Source organism: Trichosurus vulpecula, chromosome 2 (genome assembly GCF_011100635.1).
Source record: "Trichosurus vulpecula isolate mTriVul1 chromosome 2, mTriVul1.pri, whole genome shotgun sequence".
Taxonomy (NCBI): domain Eukaryota; kingdom Metazoa; phylum Chordata; class Mammalia; order Diprotodontia; family Phalangeridae; genus Trichosurus; species Trichosurus vulpecula.
In genome coordinates, this window is record NC_050574.1 from 330,696,873 (window position 1) to 330,714,552 (window position 17,680).

At 41.4% G+C, this 17,680-nt stretch overlaps 1 protein-coding gene across 1 annotated transcript in view; it reads left to right on the plus strand.

Annotated features, from left to right (window-relative positions):
• The window catches only part of ITGB5 (integrin subunit beta 5), a 192,264-nt gene that overhangs the window by 31,554 nt on the left and 143,030 nt on the right, over positions 1-17,680 (plus strand). Inside the window, exon 3 of the mRNA XM_036745271.1 lies at positions 11,005-11,209. Within this exon, the coding sequence (XP_036601166.1) occupies positions 11,005-11,209 (205 nt within the window). The remainder of the gene's footprint in view (positions 1-11,004; positions 11,210-17,680) is intronic.

The window sequence follows — 17,680 nt, forward strand, 5'->3', positions numbered from 1 at the left end:
AGGAAAAGCACTAGCTCTAAGGGGGAGCAGGAAAGGCTTCTCACAGAAGGCAGGATTTTAGGTGTGACTTGAAGAAAGCAAGAAAATCCAGTAGATGTTGATGAGGAGGGAGAGATTCCAGGCAGGTGCAACAGTCAGTGAAAGTAAATGCCTGGAGATGGGAGATGGAACTTCAAGGAAGCCAATGTCACTGGATCACTGAGTGTAAGGTGCAGGGCAGGGGGAGAGTGGAAGAAGACTGGAAAGATAGGCAAGGGCCAGGTTCTGAAGGGCTTCAAAATTTTATAAAGGACATTGATACCTGGAAAGGAGCCCACAGGAGGGATAAGCAGAATGGTCATGGGCCTGGTGTCCATGTTCTAGGAGGATCAGTTGACAGAACTGGTAATGTTCTGCTTGGAGAAGAGAGGGCCAGAGAACAGCAGTGCTATGATTCTGTCCACTTCCCAGGCACTCCAAGTATTCTTAGCCTTTCTGCTCCAACCAGAATCAGATAGATCTGTGCGCTCCCTCATAGGTGATAATTTGACTGTGGTCCTTTTGCCTATGAGTTCAGACCACTACCACCCAGCAGCACTTTTAAAAAGAGGCTGAAAATAAATATTCCCTGCCTGGGATCAGAATCCATTTGTTGTTTCTGCTTGATTAACACGTTAGAGTGCCTGATATTTTAGATGCTGGATCCTTGTCTTTGTGATTTTGGGGCAAGTCCCCCACCTCTCCGGCCTCAGTTCATTTATTTGTGTTGAGCACATGGCATGGTGAAAAGAATGCTGTGGAATGCTAGGGACTCTGGAACTTTTCCTTTATTTCTAAAACTGTTTTGGTAGGTGGGCTAAACCAGGTTGAGGGTAACCAATGGGCCTCAAGCATGTTGGTGAGGTAGGGGGATGTCTACCCCAAGTATGTGAAGACTTCCCCCAAGAGGAATGGGTGGATGAGAATAATTTGTTCTGATGGCCATGAAGGTGGCTGAAGCAGTGCCGAGAGCTTGGTCAAACATCGAAGATGCCAAGGTCATCATCTCCTGCATCCCGGACCATCACCAGTCATCTTGACTTTTGCCCTCCCAGTGGACTTGGACGACTCAGGAAGAGAGAATGAGGCTGGTGACTTTGTGCAGTTCTTCCTTACTTAAATCCAATTCACTCACAAGTGAAGACATCAACTGTGATGTCGTTGTTCCTCTGAAAATGAAGGAGGAACAAAGTCAAGGTTATTTCTCTAGCTTTGACTTCCTACGTAGACTTATTGCTCCCTCAAACTCCTGATAATTGCTTGGTTTTTTAAATATTGCCTGAGTTTCTGGGCCCCACATAACAGTCGCTGTTCTGTTGTTAGCCATTCATGTCACAGTCTGACACTAACAAACCTCAGCTACCATCTTGGTACCAGAGAGAGTGTTGAACTTGGGTCGCAAGACCTGAGTTCAAATCCTAGACCTTGGTCAAGTCACTTAATTTCTCTTTACACTAATTATAATTACTTAATCCTCATTTGTAAAATAGGGGATTAGACTAGGTGACCTCTGAGTTGCCTTCAGACTCTATGTGATCCTTCAAGGTGCACTGAAAGGCCTGCCTGATTCTTGAAGTCTTCTTTAATTCTCATGCTCTTCTCCCTCCTTGGTGTCTCTTGGAATCCAGAGCATCCTTTAAGAATCGGCTTGTGTCACTTCTGAGTGGATGCCTTTCCTGTTAGTGCTGTCTATGTCCTTCCTCCAAGTTTGTATATATTGTGTATTTACTTATCTGTGTACACGCTGCCCACTCCTTCCCCTCTTAGAATGAAGCTCCTTGAAGGAAGAGACTGTTGTCTTTCCCATGTTGTTTTTTATATCCCTAACATTTAGCACAATGCTTGGTATGCAGTAAGTGCCTAATAAATGCTATTAAATTGAATTGAACTCTCGCCAACGCAGATCTGTCTAAATCCTGATCATTTGTACCATTATTTAAAATCTTTTAATGAACAAAAAACTTGACTGTCCCTCCTTCCTTCCCCCAAACATTAAAAAAAGAAAAACAAAACCCTTGTAAAAATATGCACAAACAAAACAAATTCCCAAATTGGCTATATACAATTACTATATTCATAATTAATATTATAATGTATAATATTAATATATAATTATATATGGCTACATATTTGTGTTTGTGTATATAAAAATGCTCCCTTTCTCTCTTCCTTTCTCTTTCTCTCTCTCTCTCCCCTTTCTCTCTCTCCTCTTTTCTTTCTGTCTCTCTGCATCTGTCTCTGTCTTTCCCCTCTACATCCATCAGCTTGTCCGTTAGGGAGTGGGTAATATCCTTGCTTCATCATTGGTCCTCTGAAATAGTGGTTGGTCACTGCCTTGATCAGAGTTCTTTCAAAATTGTTTGCCTTTATAGCATTGCTGTGGGGGCAGCTAGGTGGCCCATTGGATAGAGTACTAAGCCTGGAGTCAGAAAGATTCATCCTCCTGAGTTCCAGTCTGGCCTCAGACACTTCCTAGCTATGTGACCCTGGGTAAATCACTTAACCCTGTTTGCCTCAGTTTCCTCATCTGTAAAATGAGCTGGAGAAGGAAATGGCAAACCACTCCAGTATCTTTGCTAAGAAAACCCCAAGAGGGGTCACAAAGAGTCGGATATAACTGAAGCAACTGAACCACCACAGTCATGTTGTTGTATCATACTTAATATTGCATGTATTTTATGTGGAGTAAAAAGTTCTGTAGCCTTTGGCATGCACTAGAGTCAGTTCATCACTTTACCTGATAGTTAAACCTCACCTGTCTAGAATGGAAATGAAATGACCCTTCTCTTGTCAATAGGGAAAATTGCCCACTATTATTGCTGTATGCTTTAAGTTGTGGTATTGTAAAGCAGCAGGGGAGGATCCTAGAAAGGGACAGTATCCCTGAGTGGGGCAGTAGGAGAAGCTGGCAGTCGTAAGCTGTGGTAAAGGTACCTTAGAAAAACACCATCACAACAACAAAACCAAACAAAAAAGCTCTTACCTAGCTTATTTTATGCTCTGGTGAAAAACTCCATACTGCCTTCCCCGATAAAAATCACTTAGTCTTCCCTCTTGCCAGCACCAACATGTGCCTGTGCAGCACCCCTGACTTGCCTCATTCCATTCATGCATTCCTTTCACTGTTTTCTTGATTCTTATGCCTTGCAAGCCTGTGCTTTGTTTGATTTTTCTTTAAAGGAATCATAAATCATGCCCAAAGCTGCTCTTTTGCCACCACCAGAAGAGTTTCCCACCCAGCTGCACTCCCTCATCTAGACTTTTCCATCATGCAAAAATCTCTTCTTCCTGTAAAATCACTTCAGCCCTGGTATGGGTCTGCAGGCTTCCTTCCTCTGACTGGCAAGTGGAGAGTTCCTCCCAGAACCTCCATTTAAGGAAGGGCTCAGGCCAACCATCTCTTCATCTCCCACCCAACATGACTCCTGGACTTTTCCGTCATTCTCTCGTGGGTACCTTCCTTCTACCAGTGCCCCTCCCTCCCCATACCTCTTCAGCTTCTTTTTGAATGTTTTCTATTGTAAGCTCCTTATTCCCTCCCCCCCACCCCCACTGTATTCTCAGCTCTTAGCATAGTGCCCGGCACATAGTAGGCACTTAATAAACATGACAAGTCCTATATGAACTGATATAAAGTGAAGTGAGAACTGGGAAATCATTGTGCATAGTATCAGCAATGTTGTAATGATGAGCAAATGTAAAACATTTAGTTGCTCCAATCAATACGGTGATCCAAGACAGTTCCAAAGGACTCTATCTTCTGAAGCCGCAGAAGAGGAAAGAGAACCTTAATTCATTTCTTAATGAATTATTAATTATTCTTAATGCATTTCTTCCCCATTAAAATGTGTGCTCTTTGAGAGTAGACATGACTTCATTTTTTGTATTTTTATTCCTAGCACAGTGCCTGGCACATAGTAGGTCAAATGTTTGTTAATGAATTGCTGTGAGGACATCTGTTATCCAGGCTTTGCTAATGAGTTAAGGCCCACATGTGGTAACTTTTTGGGTGGTACAGCAGGTGTGAGCTTTGGTTCTAAGGATTAGCTGGTGAAGCACACAGGAAAGTCATGCTCCAGAGCATTAATATGTCCCAGGCCCATAAGGATGGAGGCTGCTTATAAAAAGGCATGCATGGCCTGAGTACAGAATTGGACCAGGGGTGTGACTACCTTTGTGCTTAATGGATCAGAAGGGGTCGAATGATAAAGTACAGGCATACCTCCTTTTATTGCATTTTGCAGACATTGTTCTTTTTACAACTTGAAGGTTTGTGGCAACCCTACATGGAGCAAGTTGTATTGAAACCATTTTTCCAACAGCATGTGCTCACATCTGTGTCTCTGTATCACAGGGTGATTCTTGCAATATTTCACACTTTTTCATTATTATTTTATCTGTTATGGTGATCTGTGATCGGTGATCCTTGATGTTACTGTTGCAATTATTTTGGGATGCCATGAATGGTGCCCATATAAGGCAGTGAACCTAATCGATAAATGTCTGTGTTCTATCTGCTCCCCTGACCACCCATTCCCCAGTCTTTCCTCCTCTCCTCAGGCCTCCCTATTTTTTTGAGATATAACAATATTATAATTAGGCCAACTAGTAACCCCATGATGGCCTCTAAGTATTCAAGTGAAAGGAAGAGTCATCAATGGGGCAAACTTCATTATTGTCTTACTTTAAGTAATTGCCACAGCCACCCCAACCTTCAGCAAGCACCACCCTGATCATTTGGCAGCCATCATCACCGAGGCAAGACCCTTCACCAGAAAAAAGATTAGGACTTGCTGAAGGCTCAGATAATGGTTAGCATTTTTTTTCACAATAAAGTATTTTTAATGAAGGTATGTACATTGTTTTTTAGACATAATGCTATTGCATACTTAATGGATGACAGCATAGTGTAAACATCCCTTTTCTATGTACTGGGAAACCCAAAAATTCATGTGACTCCCTTTATTGTGATAATTGCTTTATTGCAGTGGTCTGGAACCAAACCCACAATATCTCCAAGGTATGCCTCTGTTCTGACCTTTGCAACTTGACATAATTTTGCTTTTTTCTTTATTTCCTTAGCAACATTTTTAACCTCAGCCTTGTCTGGGTTAAAGAAAGGAATGTCTAGCCCAGAGGATTAGGAGAAATTCAAATTCCAAGGAGGTTGGGGTGAGATGGACCAATACTGATCTGAAATAGGCTGATGAGAGAGAAAGAAGAAACTTTTGGGGGAAGGGATTTGGGGGATTCAGTTGTAGAAATTGTTCCTGACCCGCCCCCCCTGGTCATTTTTTTTTAAAAGGAACTCTTAGGGAATTAGTCCTGTTCCGCCTCTTATCTCCATATCTTTCCACTGGCTGTCTATCCCTGTGTTGAAAATGTATTCCTTTTTCACCTGAGTCTTGGAATCCCTGACTTCCTTCAAGACTCAATTCAAGCACTGTCTTTTACAGGAAACTTTTCCTAGTTTCCCCCAGGTACCATGCCCTTCCTTCCAAAACTACCTTGTTTCATTTTGAAGATATTCTGTATATACTTACATATGCGCATGGCATTTCCCCTATTAGAATGGAAGCTCCTTGAGGACAGGACAATTTAATTTTTGTCTCTGTACCCCCAGTTATTAGCACATTGCCTGGCATATAGTAGGAGTGTAATAAATGCTTGTTGAAAGACTGATATATTTAGAGCTGGAAAGGAGCTCAACTCATCTTGTCTAAAGGATTCTCCCCTCTCTCTGGCTTCCCCCTCCCCCAAGGAAGATCATGAAATCTGCAATTTATCAGCTAGAGAGCTCCAATTTCAGACAAAATCCTAAAGTTACGTTCAAGGGATGGTTCGTGTGCGTTTAGAAAGGGAGGCACAGTGAGGACTAAGAGCTAGTATGGTGTAATGAATGAATTTATTAAGTAATTTACTTTTAATTAAGTTTGTTCATTTATTAGGTGGGTTTGTATTCAGTGCTTACTATGTGCCAAACACTGTGCAAAGTGCCAGGGCTAACAATACAAAACAAAAAAAGAAGACAGTCCCTTGCCCTCAAGGAACTTACATTCTTAATGAGGAGATAAACTTTGTTGTGTTGTTGTTTGTTTTCAGTCATGTCAGACTCTTTGTGACCCCATTTGGGGTTTTCTTGGCAAAGACACTGGAGCAGTTTGCCATTTTCTTCTCCAACTCATCTTAGAGATGAGGAAACTGAGGCAAACAGGGTTAAGTGACTTGCCCAAGGTCACACAGCTAGTAAGTGTCTGAAGCTGGATTTAAACTCAGGAAGATGAGTTTTCCTGTCTCCAGTTCAGGTGCCTTATCCACTTTGCCACTTAGCTGCCCTAGTGACGGCCAGGGAGGGGCAGCTTGGTCCTAAAAGTTGACTTTCCCTCCCCAGGAACTACATTAGAGTTGATTTGATTATGATTCTGAAATGTAGGGGGTAGGGTAGAGGGGATAATGTGGCTGTGAGGAGAAGGCCTGAGTATCTGGAGTGAAGCGAAGCTTGGCTGAGGCTTTTTTTTGAAATATTGGTCTAGGAGAGGCAGTCACCAGTTTGGAGGGAACAGGGAAGAGGCCAGAGTAGAAGTTTATTCAAGATGGAAAGATGATTGGCAAAGAAGGCCAGAGTCCAGAGCGAGAGTGTCAGGACATGGAGAGAGACTGATCCTTTTCATATTTCATGGGGTTAGAAGATTAGGGTAATGCTGTAAACATAGGATACTTAGATTTTAGCAAAGCATTTCACAGTCACTCATACTATCAGTGTGGAAAAGATGACATTTGGGCTAAAGAATAGCATAGGATTATTATATTAATAGCTGGGTTTCTCATCTCAAATAGTAATTTGTTTTTAAAAAATATTTAATAGTATTTTATTTTTTCCAATTACGTGGAAAGACAATTTTCATCATTCATTTTTTGAAAGATTTTGAGTCCCAGATTTTTCTCCATCCCTTCCTTTCCTCCCTCCTCCCCAATACATGTGCAAACATGTAAAACATTTCCACGTTAGTCCTGTTGTGAAAAAAGAATTAGAACAAAATGAAAAAAAAACCCACAAAAAACCCAAATAAAGTGAAAATAGTCTGCTTCGATCTGTATTCAGACTCCATAGCTCTTCATCTGGATGTGAATGGCATTTTCCATCATGAGTCTTTTGGAGTTGTCTTGGATCACTGACTTACTGAGAAGAGCTAAGTCAACCATAGTTGATCATCGTACAATATTACTGTTACTGTGCACAATGTTCTCCTGGTTCTGCTCACTTTACTTTGCATCAGTGCATGTCAGTCTTTCCCAGTTTTTCTGAAAACTCCCCGCTAATCACTTCTTATAGCACAACAGTATTCCGTTACATTCATATACCACAACTTGTTCAGCCATTCTCAAATGTTAATTTGTAATAGCTCCTTGTCAACTTGGGGAAAGGTCAGTCAGTCAACAAACATTTATTAAATGCCTACAATAGGCTAAGTGTTGGGGATACAAATAAGAAAGACAGTCCCTTATGGCTGCTTGCAATCTAAACAGTAGAAAGCTGAAATGTGTGTGTGTGTGTGCGCGTGCGTGCGTGTCTGTGTCTGTGTCTATACCCAGGGTGGGGCTATGATGAAAAAGTTCAAAGAAGTATAGCCTAGTGAGAAAAGAAGAAATGGTTGGCCTGAGTGCCCTTCTTAAATGGAAATTTGGGAGGGAGCTCACCACTTCACCCTCCAATCAGAGCAGCAGAGGGTGTGTGTGTGTGTGTGTGTGTGTGTGTGTCTGTCTGTCTGTCTGTCTGTCTGTCTGTCTGTGTATCTGTGTGTGTCTATGTCTATGTCTGTGTCTGTGTGTATGCATCACTGCTGATGAAATCTTACAGGATGATGAGGTTCTTGATAAGGTTCCTAGGGTCATGATTTAGAAGTCTTTAGTGAAATGTTTCAGGGATCCTTGGCCCAACATTCTTATCACTGACTTAGAGGAAGGCAGAAGTGACACACCTATTACCTTTGTAGATGACACACAGCTAGGAGGGACAGTTAACATGGGAGGTAACAGAATCAGGACCCAAAAAACATTTTAGACTAATAAGATGAAGTTCAATAGGGATGAATGTAAAATGCTGCACTCAGATTTAAAAAATCCACTTCACCAAGTGCAGAAGAGGGTAGGTATGGATGGATAACTTCTTGTGGAAAATGTATACACACACACACACACACACACACACACACACACACACACACACATATATATATATAGTGTTTAGTGGACTACAACCTCCATATAAGCTGACAGAAGGACGTGATAGCCAATAAACCTAATATGATTTTAGGCTGGATTAAGAGAAGGTCAACGTAAGAGGCCATAATACAGTGGTGGGAGTAAATGTTTCACAAACTTCTCTCTTAACAAACGCACTTTTAAGTTTATATTAACATTTTCTCCTTCACCTTCTTAAGTCTAGACAGCCAGTAAAACAATAAATCAAGCTGTGATCTGTAGTGTTTGCCATTTTTCAAGGTGTCAGTGCAATGCAAATGAAAATTTAATAATTGGCTTGGGAGCCAGCTGGCCCCAGCGCACCCTGATAGAGTTCCTCTGGACTTTATCCTGGTCAGGCCATATCTTGTCTATTGTATTATGTTCAGTTCTGAGCACCTCAGTTTAGGAAGGGCATTGGAATATGAGCAGGATTACCAGGATGTCAAGGGGATTGAATACCAAGGATTACTCATAGGAAATGGGGATGCTTAGCTTAGAGGCAGTTAGGTAGAACTCTGGTTAGAGTTCTGGGTTGGGAGTGAGGAAGACTCAAACTCAAATTTTGCCTCAGATACTTATTAACTATGTGACCCTGGGCAAGTCACTTAATTTTTGTCAGTTTCATTTTCCTCATTTGTAAAGATGGGACTACTTAATAGAAGCCACCTCCCAGGGTTGTTGGGACAGCTAGGTGGTGAAGTAGATAGAGTGCCAGGAAGACACTGACTCAGGATGACTCCCTGAGTTCCAGTCTGTCCTCAGACACTTACTAGCTGTGTGACCCTGGGCAAGTCACTTAACCCTGTTTGCCTCAGTTCCCTCATCTGTCAAATGAGTTGGGGAAATAAATGACAAACTATTCCAGGATCTGTGCCAAGAAAACTCCAAATAGGGTCATGATATGACTGAAAAATGAATGAGCCAACAATGCAAGGTTGTTGTAAGAAGAAAAGGGAATATTTGTTAGTGTTTTACAAACTTTCAGGTGCTGTATAAATGCTTGTTATCATTATCCCGCCTTGGGTGGAGGGTGGCAGGTCATGATAGCTGCCTTCAAATATTTGAAGGACCCTACCCTAAAAGAGGTTTGGTCTTCTTGGTGCCACTGACAGAAGAATGACGAGCAAGGGATAGAAGTTTCAGTGAGACAAATTTAAGCTTGCTGTAAGGAAAAATATTTAATCCAAGGGTGGGGAACCTGCAGCTTCTAGGCCACGTGTAGCCCTCTAGGTCCTCAGTTGTGGCCCTTTGACTGAATCCAGGTGGCCTCATTTGAGGACCTAGAGGGTCACATGTGGCCTTGAGGCCATAGATTCCCCATCCCTGTAACCACTGGAACTATCTCAGAAGCAGAATCAACTGCTTCAGGAAGGGGTGGGCTCTCCCTCACCACTGGTTTCCATGTTGAGGATGGACTGCTGTAGAATGATCGGTTTCAAACTCAAATAGAAATGGATCCCTGCTGGCTAATTTAGAAAACCATACATAATATTTTCTGCGTCGGATTGTCTTTTTATTTATTTTGTAAAACATTTCCCAATTACATTTTAATCTGATTCTGCCACGCTGGATTTTGTGGGCCAAGTCTCCTGCTCTGCCTGGTCTCAACTCCATGGAACGAGGCCTCCGCTTTCCAGCTACCTCCTGAACAACCTCTACTCACTTTGCTACATCCTTTTGTGTGTTGTCTCCCTCTATTATATTGTAAGTTCCTTAAGGGGAAGGACTATCTCTTTATTAATTATGAATCACTTAGCACAGTGCTTTGCATATGATAGGCACTTAATAAATACCGATTGGATTGGATTGGATAGTTAACATCTCTGCTGTACAGGATTCCTGTTCAGTCTGGACCGGATGACTTTGGAATTCCCTAAGAATCTTTGATTCTGTGGTTCTGTCTCCAGGCACAAAATCGAATTCTCCTTTTGACGTATCACAGCAGCCTCCTTGTAGAGAAGGATAGTTTGGCCAAAATGCTCTGAGGGGCTCTGCTGATCTCACGTCAGAATTGCTCATCCTAAGAAAGCCTGTTTAATTCTTCTTGGGGATAATCAGTTCTGTGTCTCCTGATTACACGGTCTGATTATCCATTAAGTGCGTGTGTGTGTAATGATTTGTTTACAATACAGTACTATCGATTATATGACATAATATTGCATCATCAAAATGTCAATGCAGGAAAAACCCCACAAATTTACAATAAATTATTAAATATAAGATGCATCATTTAAAAATATTTTATATTTTTTTGAAATGACTTAAATTTAAAAAAAAAAAACTGTTAAAGGGTTATATGTGTAGTCCAATGGCTAGGGCCCTGCCCCTGGATTCAGAAAGACCTGAGTTCAAATGTGACCTCAGACACTTACTAGTTGTGTGACCCTGGGTCAGTCCCTTAACTGCTGTATGCCTCAGTTTCCTCCCTTGTAAAAATGGGGCTAACAATAGTGCCTACCTTGCAGGTTTGTTGTGTAGATCAAATTAGATATTTTTAAAATGCTTTGAAGACCTTGAAGTGCTACTTAAACACTAGTATTATTACTATTTGGAACTCAATGTCTTCATTAGGTAGGGAGTGTATCATTATTCATATTTTACAGAAGAGGAAGTCAAAGCCCAGAGTGGTTAAATGACTTACCTAGGGTCACACAGCTAGCAAGTATCGAGATCTAGGAAAAAAAAATGGTGACAGGTGTAAGAGTGGTCTGATTTCTCATCCTTCTCTCTCCTTCTTCTTAGGATTTTGGCAACCTGAGGTCAGTCACCTCCCGGTGTGATCTGAGGACGAATCTCCTCCAAAATGGTTGTGAAGGGGAAATTGAGAGCCCAGAGAGTAGCATCACTGTTCTGAAGAACCTTCCTCTAAGTACCAAGGGCTCCAGTCCTTCTCATGCAGATGTCATTCAGATGACACCCCAGAAGATTGCCATGAACCTTCGGCCTGGTGAGTTGCCCTGGACAAGAAGGACCTGAAGGAATTAGTTGGTTGGTGGTGTGGGCAGGGAGTCGGGGAGTGATAATGGCTGGAGAGATTTCACCTAATTTTTGTATGGGAGGATATTGGTGTTCTCACTTCCAAGTTAATGAACTGGCTTCTGTTTTAGAGGAAAATGATACCTCTACAGAAAACAGAGATTGTAATTACTCGAATCAGCACATTCCATTCTAAGTTAGCAGCATACTGAAGGGGGCACATTTTCGTGCCCAGGGACTGGCATTTCAACACTTGAGTACGGAGACACATTTTTTATTTGCCATTCCCCTCAGTGGAATGCCTGCTCTTTGAAATCAGGGACAGTTTTTCATTGTCTTTCCATCCTTTGCGCATAGTAGGCACTTGATTCATCTTTGTTGGATTGTGTTGGATAAGTTTCTCTTATCCTAATTTGATAAAGTCCTGGGGAGCCTAACATAACATTCTAATAATAATTGTTATACTGATATAAAACATTTGCAGTTTGCAAGGTGTTTTTGAGGTAGGCAATGCAAATATCCTTACTCCCATTTTACAGTCAAGTCAGCATTTATCAAGTGCCTACTATGTGCCACATGCTGTGCTAAACACTGGGGAGACAAAGAAAAAGTGGCAATAGTCTATGCCCTCAAGTCACAGTCTAACTGGGGAGACAACATGCAAACAACTATTTACAAACCTACATATATACTGGGTATGTTGGAAATAATCAACAGAAGGCAGACACTAGCATTATGGGGGGTCAGGAAAGGCTTATTGGAGGCACCCAATGTGCAGTGGATAGAGTATTGGGCCTGAAGTTAGAAAGACCTGAATTTAGATTTGGCCTGGGACACTTACTAGCTGTGTGACCTGGGGCAAGTCACTTAACTGTTTGTCTTAGCTAATAATAGCTCTAAGGTTTGTTGTGAGGATAAAGTGAGATAATATTTGTAAATTATCCCGGTGCCTAGACCGTAGTAGGTGCTATATAAATGCGTATTTATTCCCTTCCCTTCCCCAGAGGGTAGGGCTTTATCTGAGCCTTGAGGGAAGCCAGGAGGTCGGATGAGGAAACTAAAACTCAGAGAGTTTAAATGACTTACCTAGGGTCACAGAGATGGTAAATATCGCTGTTTGGACAAATCTTTAGAGGAGCAGGTGACATATGATGGAGTGGCATTTGGTGTGACAAACTGAGCATCACTGTTCTAGAAGTTTATATTGAGGTCAAGGGAGTTATTCTTGCCTGAAAAATCTAGGATTATGTGTTCACCATCACCTTTGCCCATGCCTTATTGTCTAGGTCCATAGGTTCCCAAACATTTCTGGCCTACTGCCTCCTTGAAAAAAAAATTACTCAGCACCCTTCTGGAAATCTACTTTCTTTAACCCTTTAACATTTTTTTTTTTAAAATTTGAGTCATTTCAAAAACTATAAAATACATTTTTTAAAAATGATGCATCTTAAGTTTAATAATTTATTGTAAATTTGTGGGTCTTTTCCTGCATTGAAATTTTGATGATGCAATATTGTGTCATGTAACCCATAGTATTGTATTGTAAAAAAATCATTACATGCACATATTCTTGCCAATGCATTCTTATCTTCTTGACTATGCGTGACATGCTCACCTGCCAACACTTGCTTGTTAAGACCTGTCAGTGGGCTTGACCACTGATAAGTTATAACTTGGATTTTGTGTGTTTGTTTGGAAAATAATGTAATCACTACAACTTTAACTGTTACACAACAGATGAAACACATACAGTTTTTCTTCTCTTCCCTTCTCTCCTTTCCTTATGCTTCTACCACCCCCTTATTTTTATTAAATGCCCCCCAGTTGCACCTGAGGCTACTACTACCCCTCTGGATTGTTCCAGTGTCTCCCAGTGGGTGGTATTGCCCACTTTGGGAACCTCTGGAGGACATTGCTCTTAAAACTGCCTCAGTTTCCTTATCTGCAAAGATGAAAGAGTTGGACTCAATTGCCTTTAAGGTCCCAAGAAGTTCTCCTGCTATTCCGTGAGGCTATTCCAAACTGCAAATTCCTTCAGAAGCCTTCTATACAATCCCCGCTTCTGTCCTCTTCCATACCCTTTCCCACTCCTGTCTATATTTCCTATCAGCACAGGAATTCACCTTCTACTTTATTCAGCAAAGAAAGTCATCTATTTTATTAAGAGGCCATCTATTTTGAGCTCTCTCTTCTCTCCCCTCTTATAAAGCCTCTTGACATCCACTGCCATTCTCTCCTCTTTTGCTCTCTTATCTCTGATGAAGACAGAGAACAGACCCTTCTTCCCAAGGCTTGCCCTTTTACTTGGGCCCTTGATTCTGTATTGTCCCATTTACTTTGTCATTTGCCCTTTGTTCTCTATTCTTTGCTTTCCTTAATTACTCCCTCCTCTGAAGGCTGCTTGTGTACCCAGGTCTCACCCATCATGAAAAACCTTTCCATGACCCTGTTATTCCTTCAAAAGAACATCTCTTTGCCCTTTTGTAGCCTGTGGGTGCTCTGGGTTCTCTGCGTGGTTCCTTTCCCTCCCTTCTAATACGTTAGGCTAATTCTTTTCCTAAAAGCCAAGGAAGGTGTTCTCAAGTCTTGGTTGGGCCTAGTTGTATAGCTTCTGGTGACCTCTGGCCGTGGCTTTCTGGTTACTTCAGGACAAAAGAAGGCCTGCCCAGGTGGAGTCTTCACTCTTTGGAATTAATAGATGTCTCAAGGCCTTTTGAATCAGCCCACCCCACCCTGCAGACTGTCTACCCAAGCTGAGCACTGTATCTCTGAGTATCCTTTTTAAGCTATGGCCATGTAAACCTCCTTTTGATAGCAGCTGAGCGTGCTGTGAGTGTCTCATTTTGTTCCACTATTGGACCTGAACTACTAGGGGGTCTAGCATAAGTCAGGCCCAGCCCACCATGCAGCCAAACTCCTAAAAAAAGTCATCCCCTCAGAAATGGTCTCCATTTCTTCTCCCACACTCTCCAGTCCCTTTGAAACCTGGCTTCAGCCCTCGCCGTTGCAATGAAACTGCTTTCTGAAGCATTACCAGTGATCTCTTAATTGCTAAATCCATGGCCTATTTTTAGAGGGTTGAGAGTAAGAGTTGACTGACAGATGGACGCCAAAGGTGAATGAGCACCTGTGGCTCCAAGAAGCTGTAGCATGTGCAGAGGCCACACCTAAACAAAACCATCCCAGCAGATGGGCTAACCAGGTTAAGGGGAACCTGGGGGCCTCAAACTCATCAGTGAGTTAGGGAGATGTCTACCACAAGCATGTGAAGACTTCCCTTGGCAGAATGGGCAGATGAGAACAATTTGTTCCAAGGGCCATGAAGACATGAAGCAGGTGCTGTGTGGAGCACTTAGAGCTTAGTCAGACTTCAAAGATGCCAAGACCATCCACTGCATCTCAGGCCATCTCCAGTCATCCTGACTTGTGTTGCCACTGGACTTTGATGACTCTGGAAGAGAGAGTGAGGCTGACAACGTTGTGCAATGCTGCCTCACGTAAATCCAACTCGTGTGCAAGTCAGTGTCATTGGTCTTCTTTGAAAACAGGACAAACAATAACCTCAAATATACTTTACCTTTTTGGGTATTCTCCAAGTAGAATATAAGCTCCATGAGGGCAGGGTCTGTTTTCTATTTTATCTTTGTATCATGGTGCCTTGGGCATAGCAAGAACTTAACAAATGCTTGTTGAGTAATTAATTGTTGGATTGGAACGTATCCTGTTATTTCCCTTTACCGGTGAGGGAAATTGAGGCACTTGAAGGTTAATTGATTTGCACATTCACTCTGCAAGGAAATACCAGAGGCAGTCATCAAACTTAGGTTTTTGAAATCCAAGCCCTGTCTTCTTTCTACTTTATACAGCCTCTCTTTGGCAAAATACTGCTAATATAATGACTAACATTTCTATAGAGCTTACTATGTTCTGTGCTAAGTGCTTTTAATAAAACTACAACTAATAATATTTGACACTCGCATGGTACTCTGAAGTTTGCAAAGCACATATTATCTTGTTCTTGTCCTAATAATATTCCCATGAGGTAAGTATTTCAGACAGTGTTATTTCTGTTTTACGGATGATGAAATTAAAGCTCAGAGTAGTTAAGTTGCCCTAGGGTCACATAGCCAGGGTCAAATCCTGAATTTGCATTCAGGTCTTCCTAGTTCTGTCTCTGTAGGCTGAACTATCTGTGTGCTATGAATGTAATGGAATATTACTGTGATGTAATGAGGCAAGAAATAATTTCAGACAATCCTGGACACAGCAAAGTGAGAACAGTCTACACAAAGGGCAGTCACATTGTTACATGTAAAGAAAAACAACTCTGGATAACTCATTATGGCTCTGCCCTCAGTGAAGGAGGAAGGGAGGTATTTTAGAGTTAGTTAGGCAGCTAGGAGGATCAGTGGGTAGAACCTGGATTTGGAGTGGGGAACTCCTGAGAATGAATCCTATGTCACACTTACTTACCGCTGATATTAGCTGTGTGAGGACAGCCAGCTTCTTGGACTCCCTGTGTCTCAGTTTCCCTCTGTATAAAATGGAATTAACAGTAACCTATAGTAGTAACTAAATCCCAGGCTCACTGTGAGGCTTAAATATATCTGAAGCGATTTCTAAATTTTAAATCATGATATAAATATTAGTTACAACCATTATTAATAAAAAGTACTAGAACTAAATGATGGTTAAGGAAGCTGGAAAACATTAGTTTTTGGAAAAATAAGGGAACACAGTCATGACTAAGGTATTTGCGTGTCAGAGGAATGATGATTTCTATGAATTAATAAATAGTAAAAAAAAGATACAATAAACATTTATTAAGTGCCTACTATGTGCCAGGCACTGTGTTAAGTGCTGGGGAGATAAATAAGAAAAAGAAAGCATCTGCCCTCAAGCTGCTTACAGTCTAATGGGAGAAGACAATACACAAAAGGAAGCTGAAAGGGGTAGGGGGAGTGCCAGGAGATACCCTGTCCAGGGGCATGATAAAGATGAAGGTAGATTTGAAACCAACCAGAGCAGCTGGCATTTTGATCCTCCAGTTCTCCAATCAGAAGGGCAGAAGCAGCTGAGCATACTGATGATGATGAGTTTTGTGGTGATGAGTTTTTCATGGACCTGGCATGATGAAGATGATGATGGAGTTGAAACCAAGCAGAACAATCAGCTGGTGGCCAGTGAAAGATTTTAATATGTAACATGAACATTTTAATATGCAAAGAATAGAAAAAAGATTGCATGTGATACTCTGGATTTCTACTGTGTACAGTTTTTTAAAACGCATATTAAGTTTAATATGAAAAATAACAAAATGTTCTTTTCGTCAGTGTCCCCTGATGAACTTCCTTCTGCTCTATTCTGAGTTTTTTTTTTTTTTTAAAATTCCTTGATGCTTTTATCTTTTCTTGGTTCTTTTCCTTTTTTTTAAGCGATCTCATTTAGACAGTAACACTTGTCAAGGCAATTTCTCCCCTATAGATGAAGAGACTTGTCTCCGTTAAGGATTCTGTCTGAAGTTCACAGATGTACTGGATTTATTTTCAGTTGTGTTTTTTAAGAAGTATTTCTTTTGGTTTCCCCAAGGTTCACCAAAAGTACTTACTGAAGAAACTGAACACTTGCCAGTAAGAAAATCTGGGAACCAGACTAACCAATTGCATTGTCAGCAGCCTTTGAGAAAGGCCTCTTTAAAAAAAAATTAAACAACAAACAAAGGTTAAGGTTGTCTCAGAGTGAACCATAGAAAGAAACAGAAGATCTTTCTCCAAACTTGGAGCAGGAAGAAGACAAAAAGTTTTGGAAGGCCTTGAGAAATTACATAATTTTAAATTAAAATTTATATTAAAAAAACTTTAAAAATCCAGAGGTAGTTCTAGAAAACAATTTAGAAAGTACTTTTAAAAATAAAAACAATAGTTTTGAGATCTCTGGTTTCTAATGGGTAGAAGAGAGTGGAAGGGCTGAGGTCCTGAAGAACAGAGATGGTTAAGTTAGGGAGAAAGAGTGGAGTGGTGCAATCTAAGATCTAAGCTGTTAATAGACAGCTGAGCTGAAGTCTGTTGCTCAGCTGGAAGGCATAAAGTCAGGAAATGGATCTGAGATCAGAATGTCATCAACCTGCCCTAACTCTCGATATAGTGACCCAACACTGCCCATACCCCCTTTCCCACCCCGGCTGTATCTGTGCACCTGTGGACCCTGGGTAACGGTGACAAAAATGCAAATGTCAGGCCATCTCTTAAACTCTTAGTTGATTTTACATAATGAAGCTCATAGAATTTGACCCCTCAGGACACCTTAGATATCATCTCTCGTTTTATGATACAAGGCAACTGAGGTTGAAAAATGGGCAGCTAGGAGGCGCCACAGTGCACAGAGTACTGGCCTGGACTCATCTTCCTGAGTTCAAATCTGGCCTCAGACACTCACTAGCTGT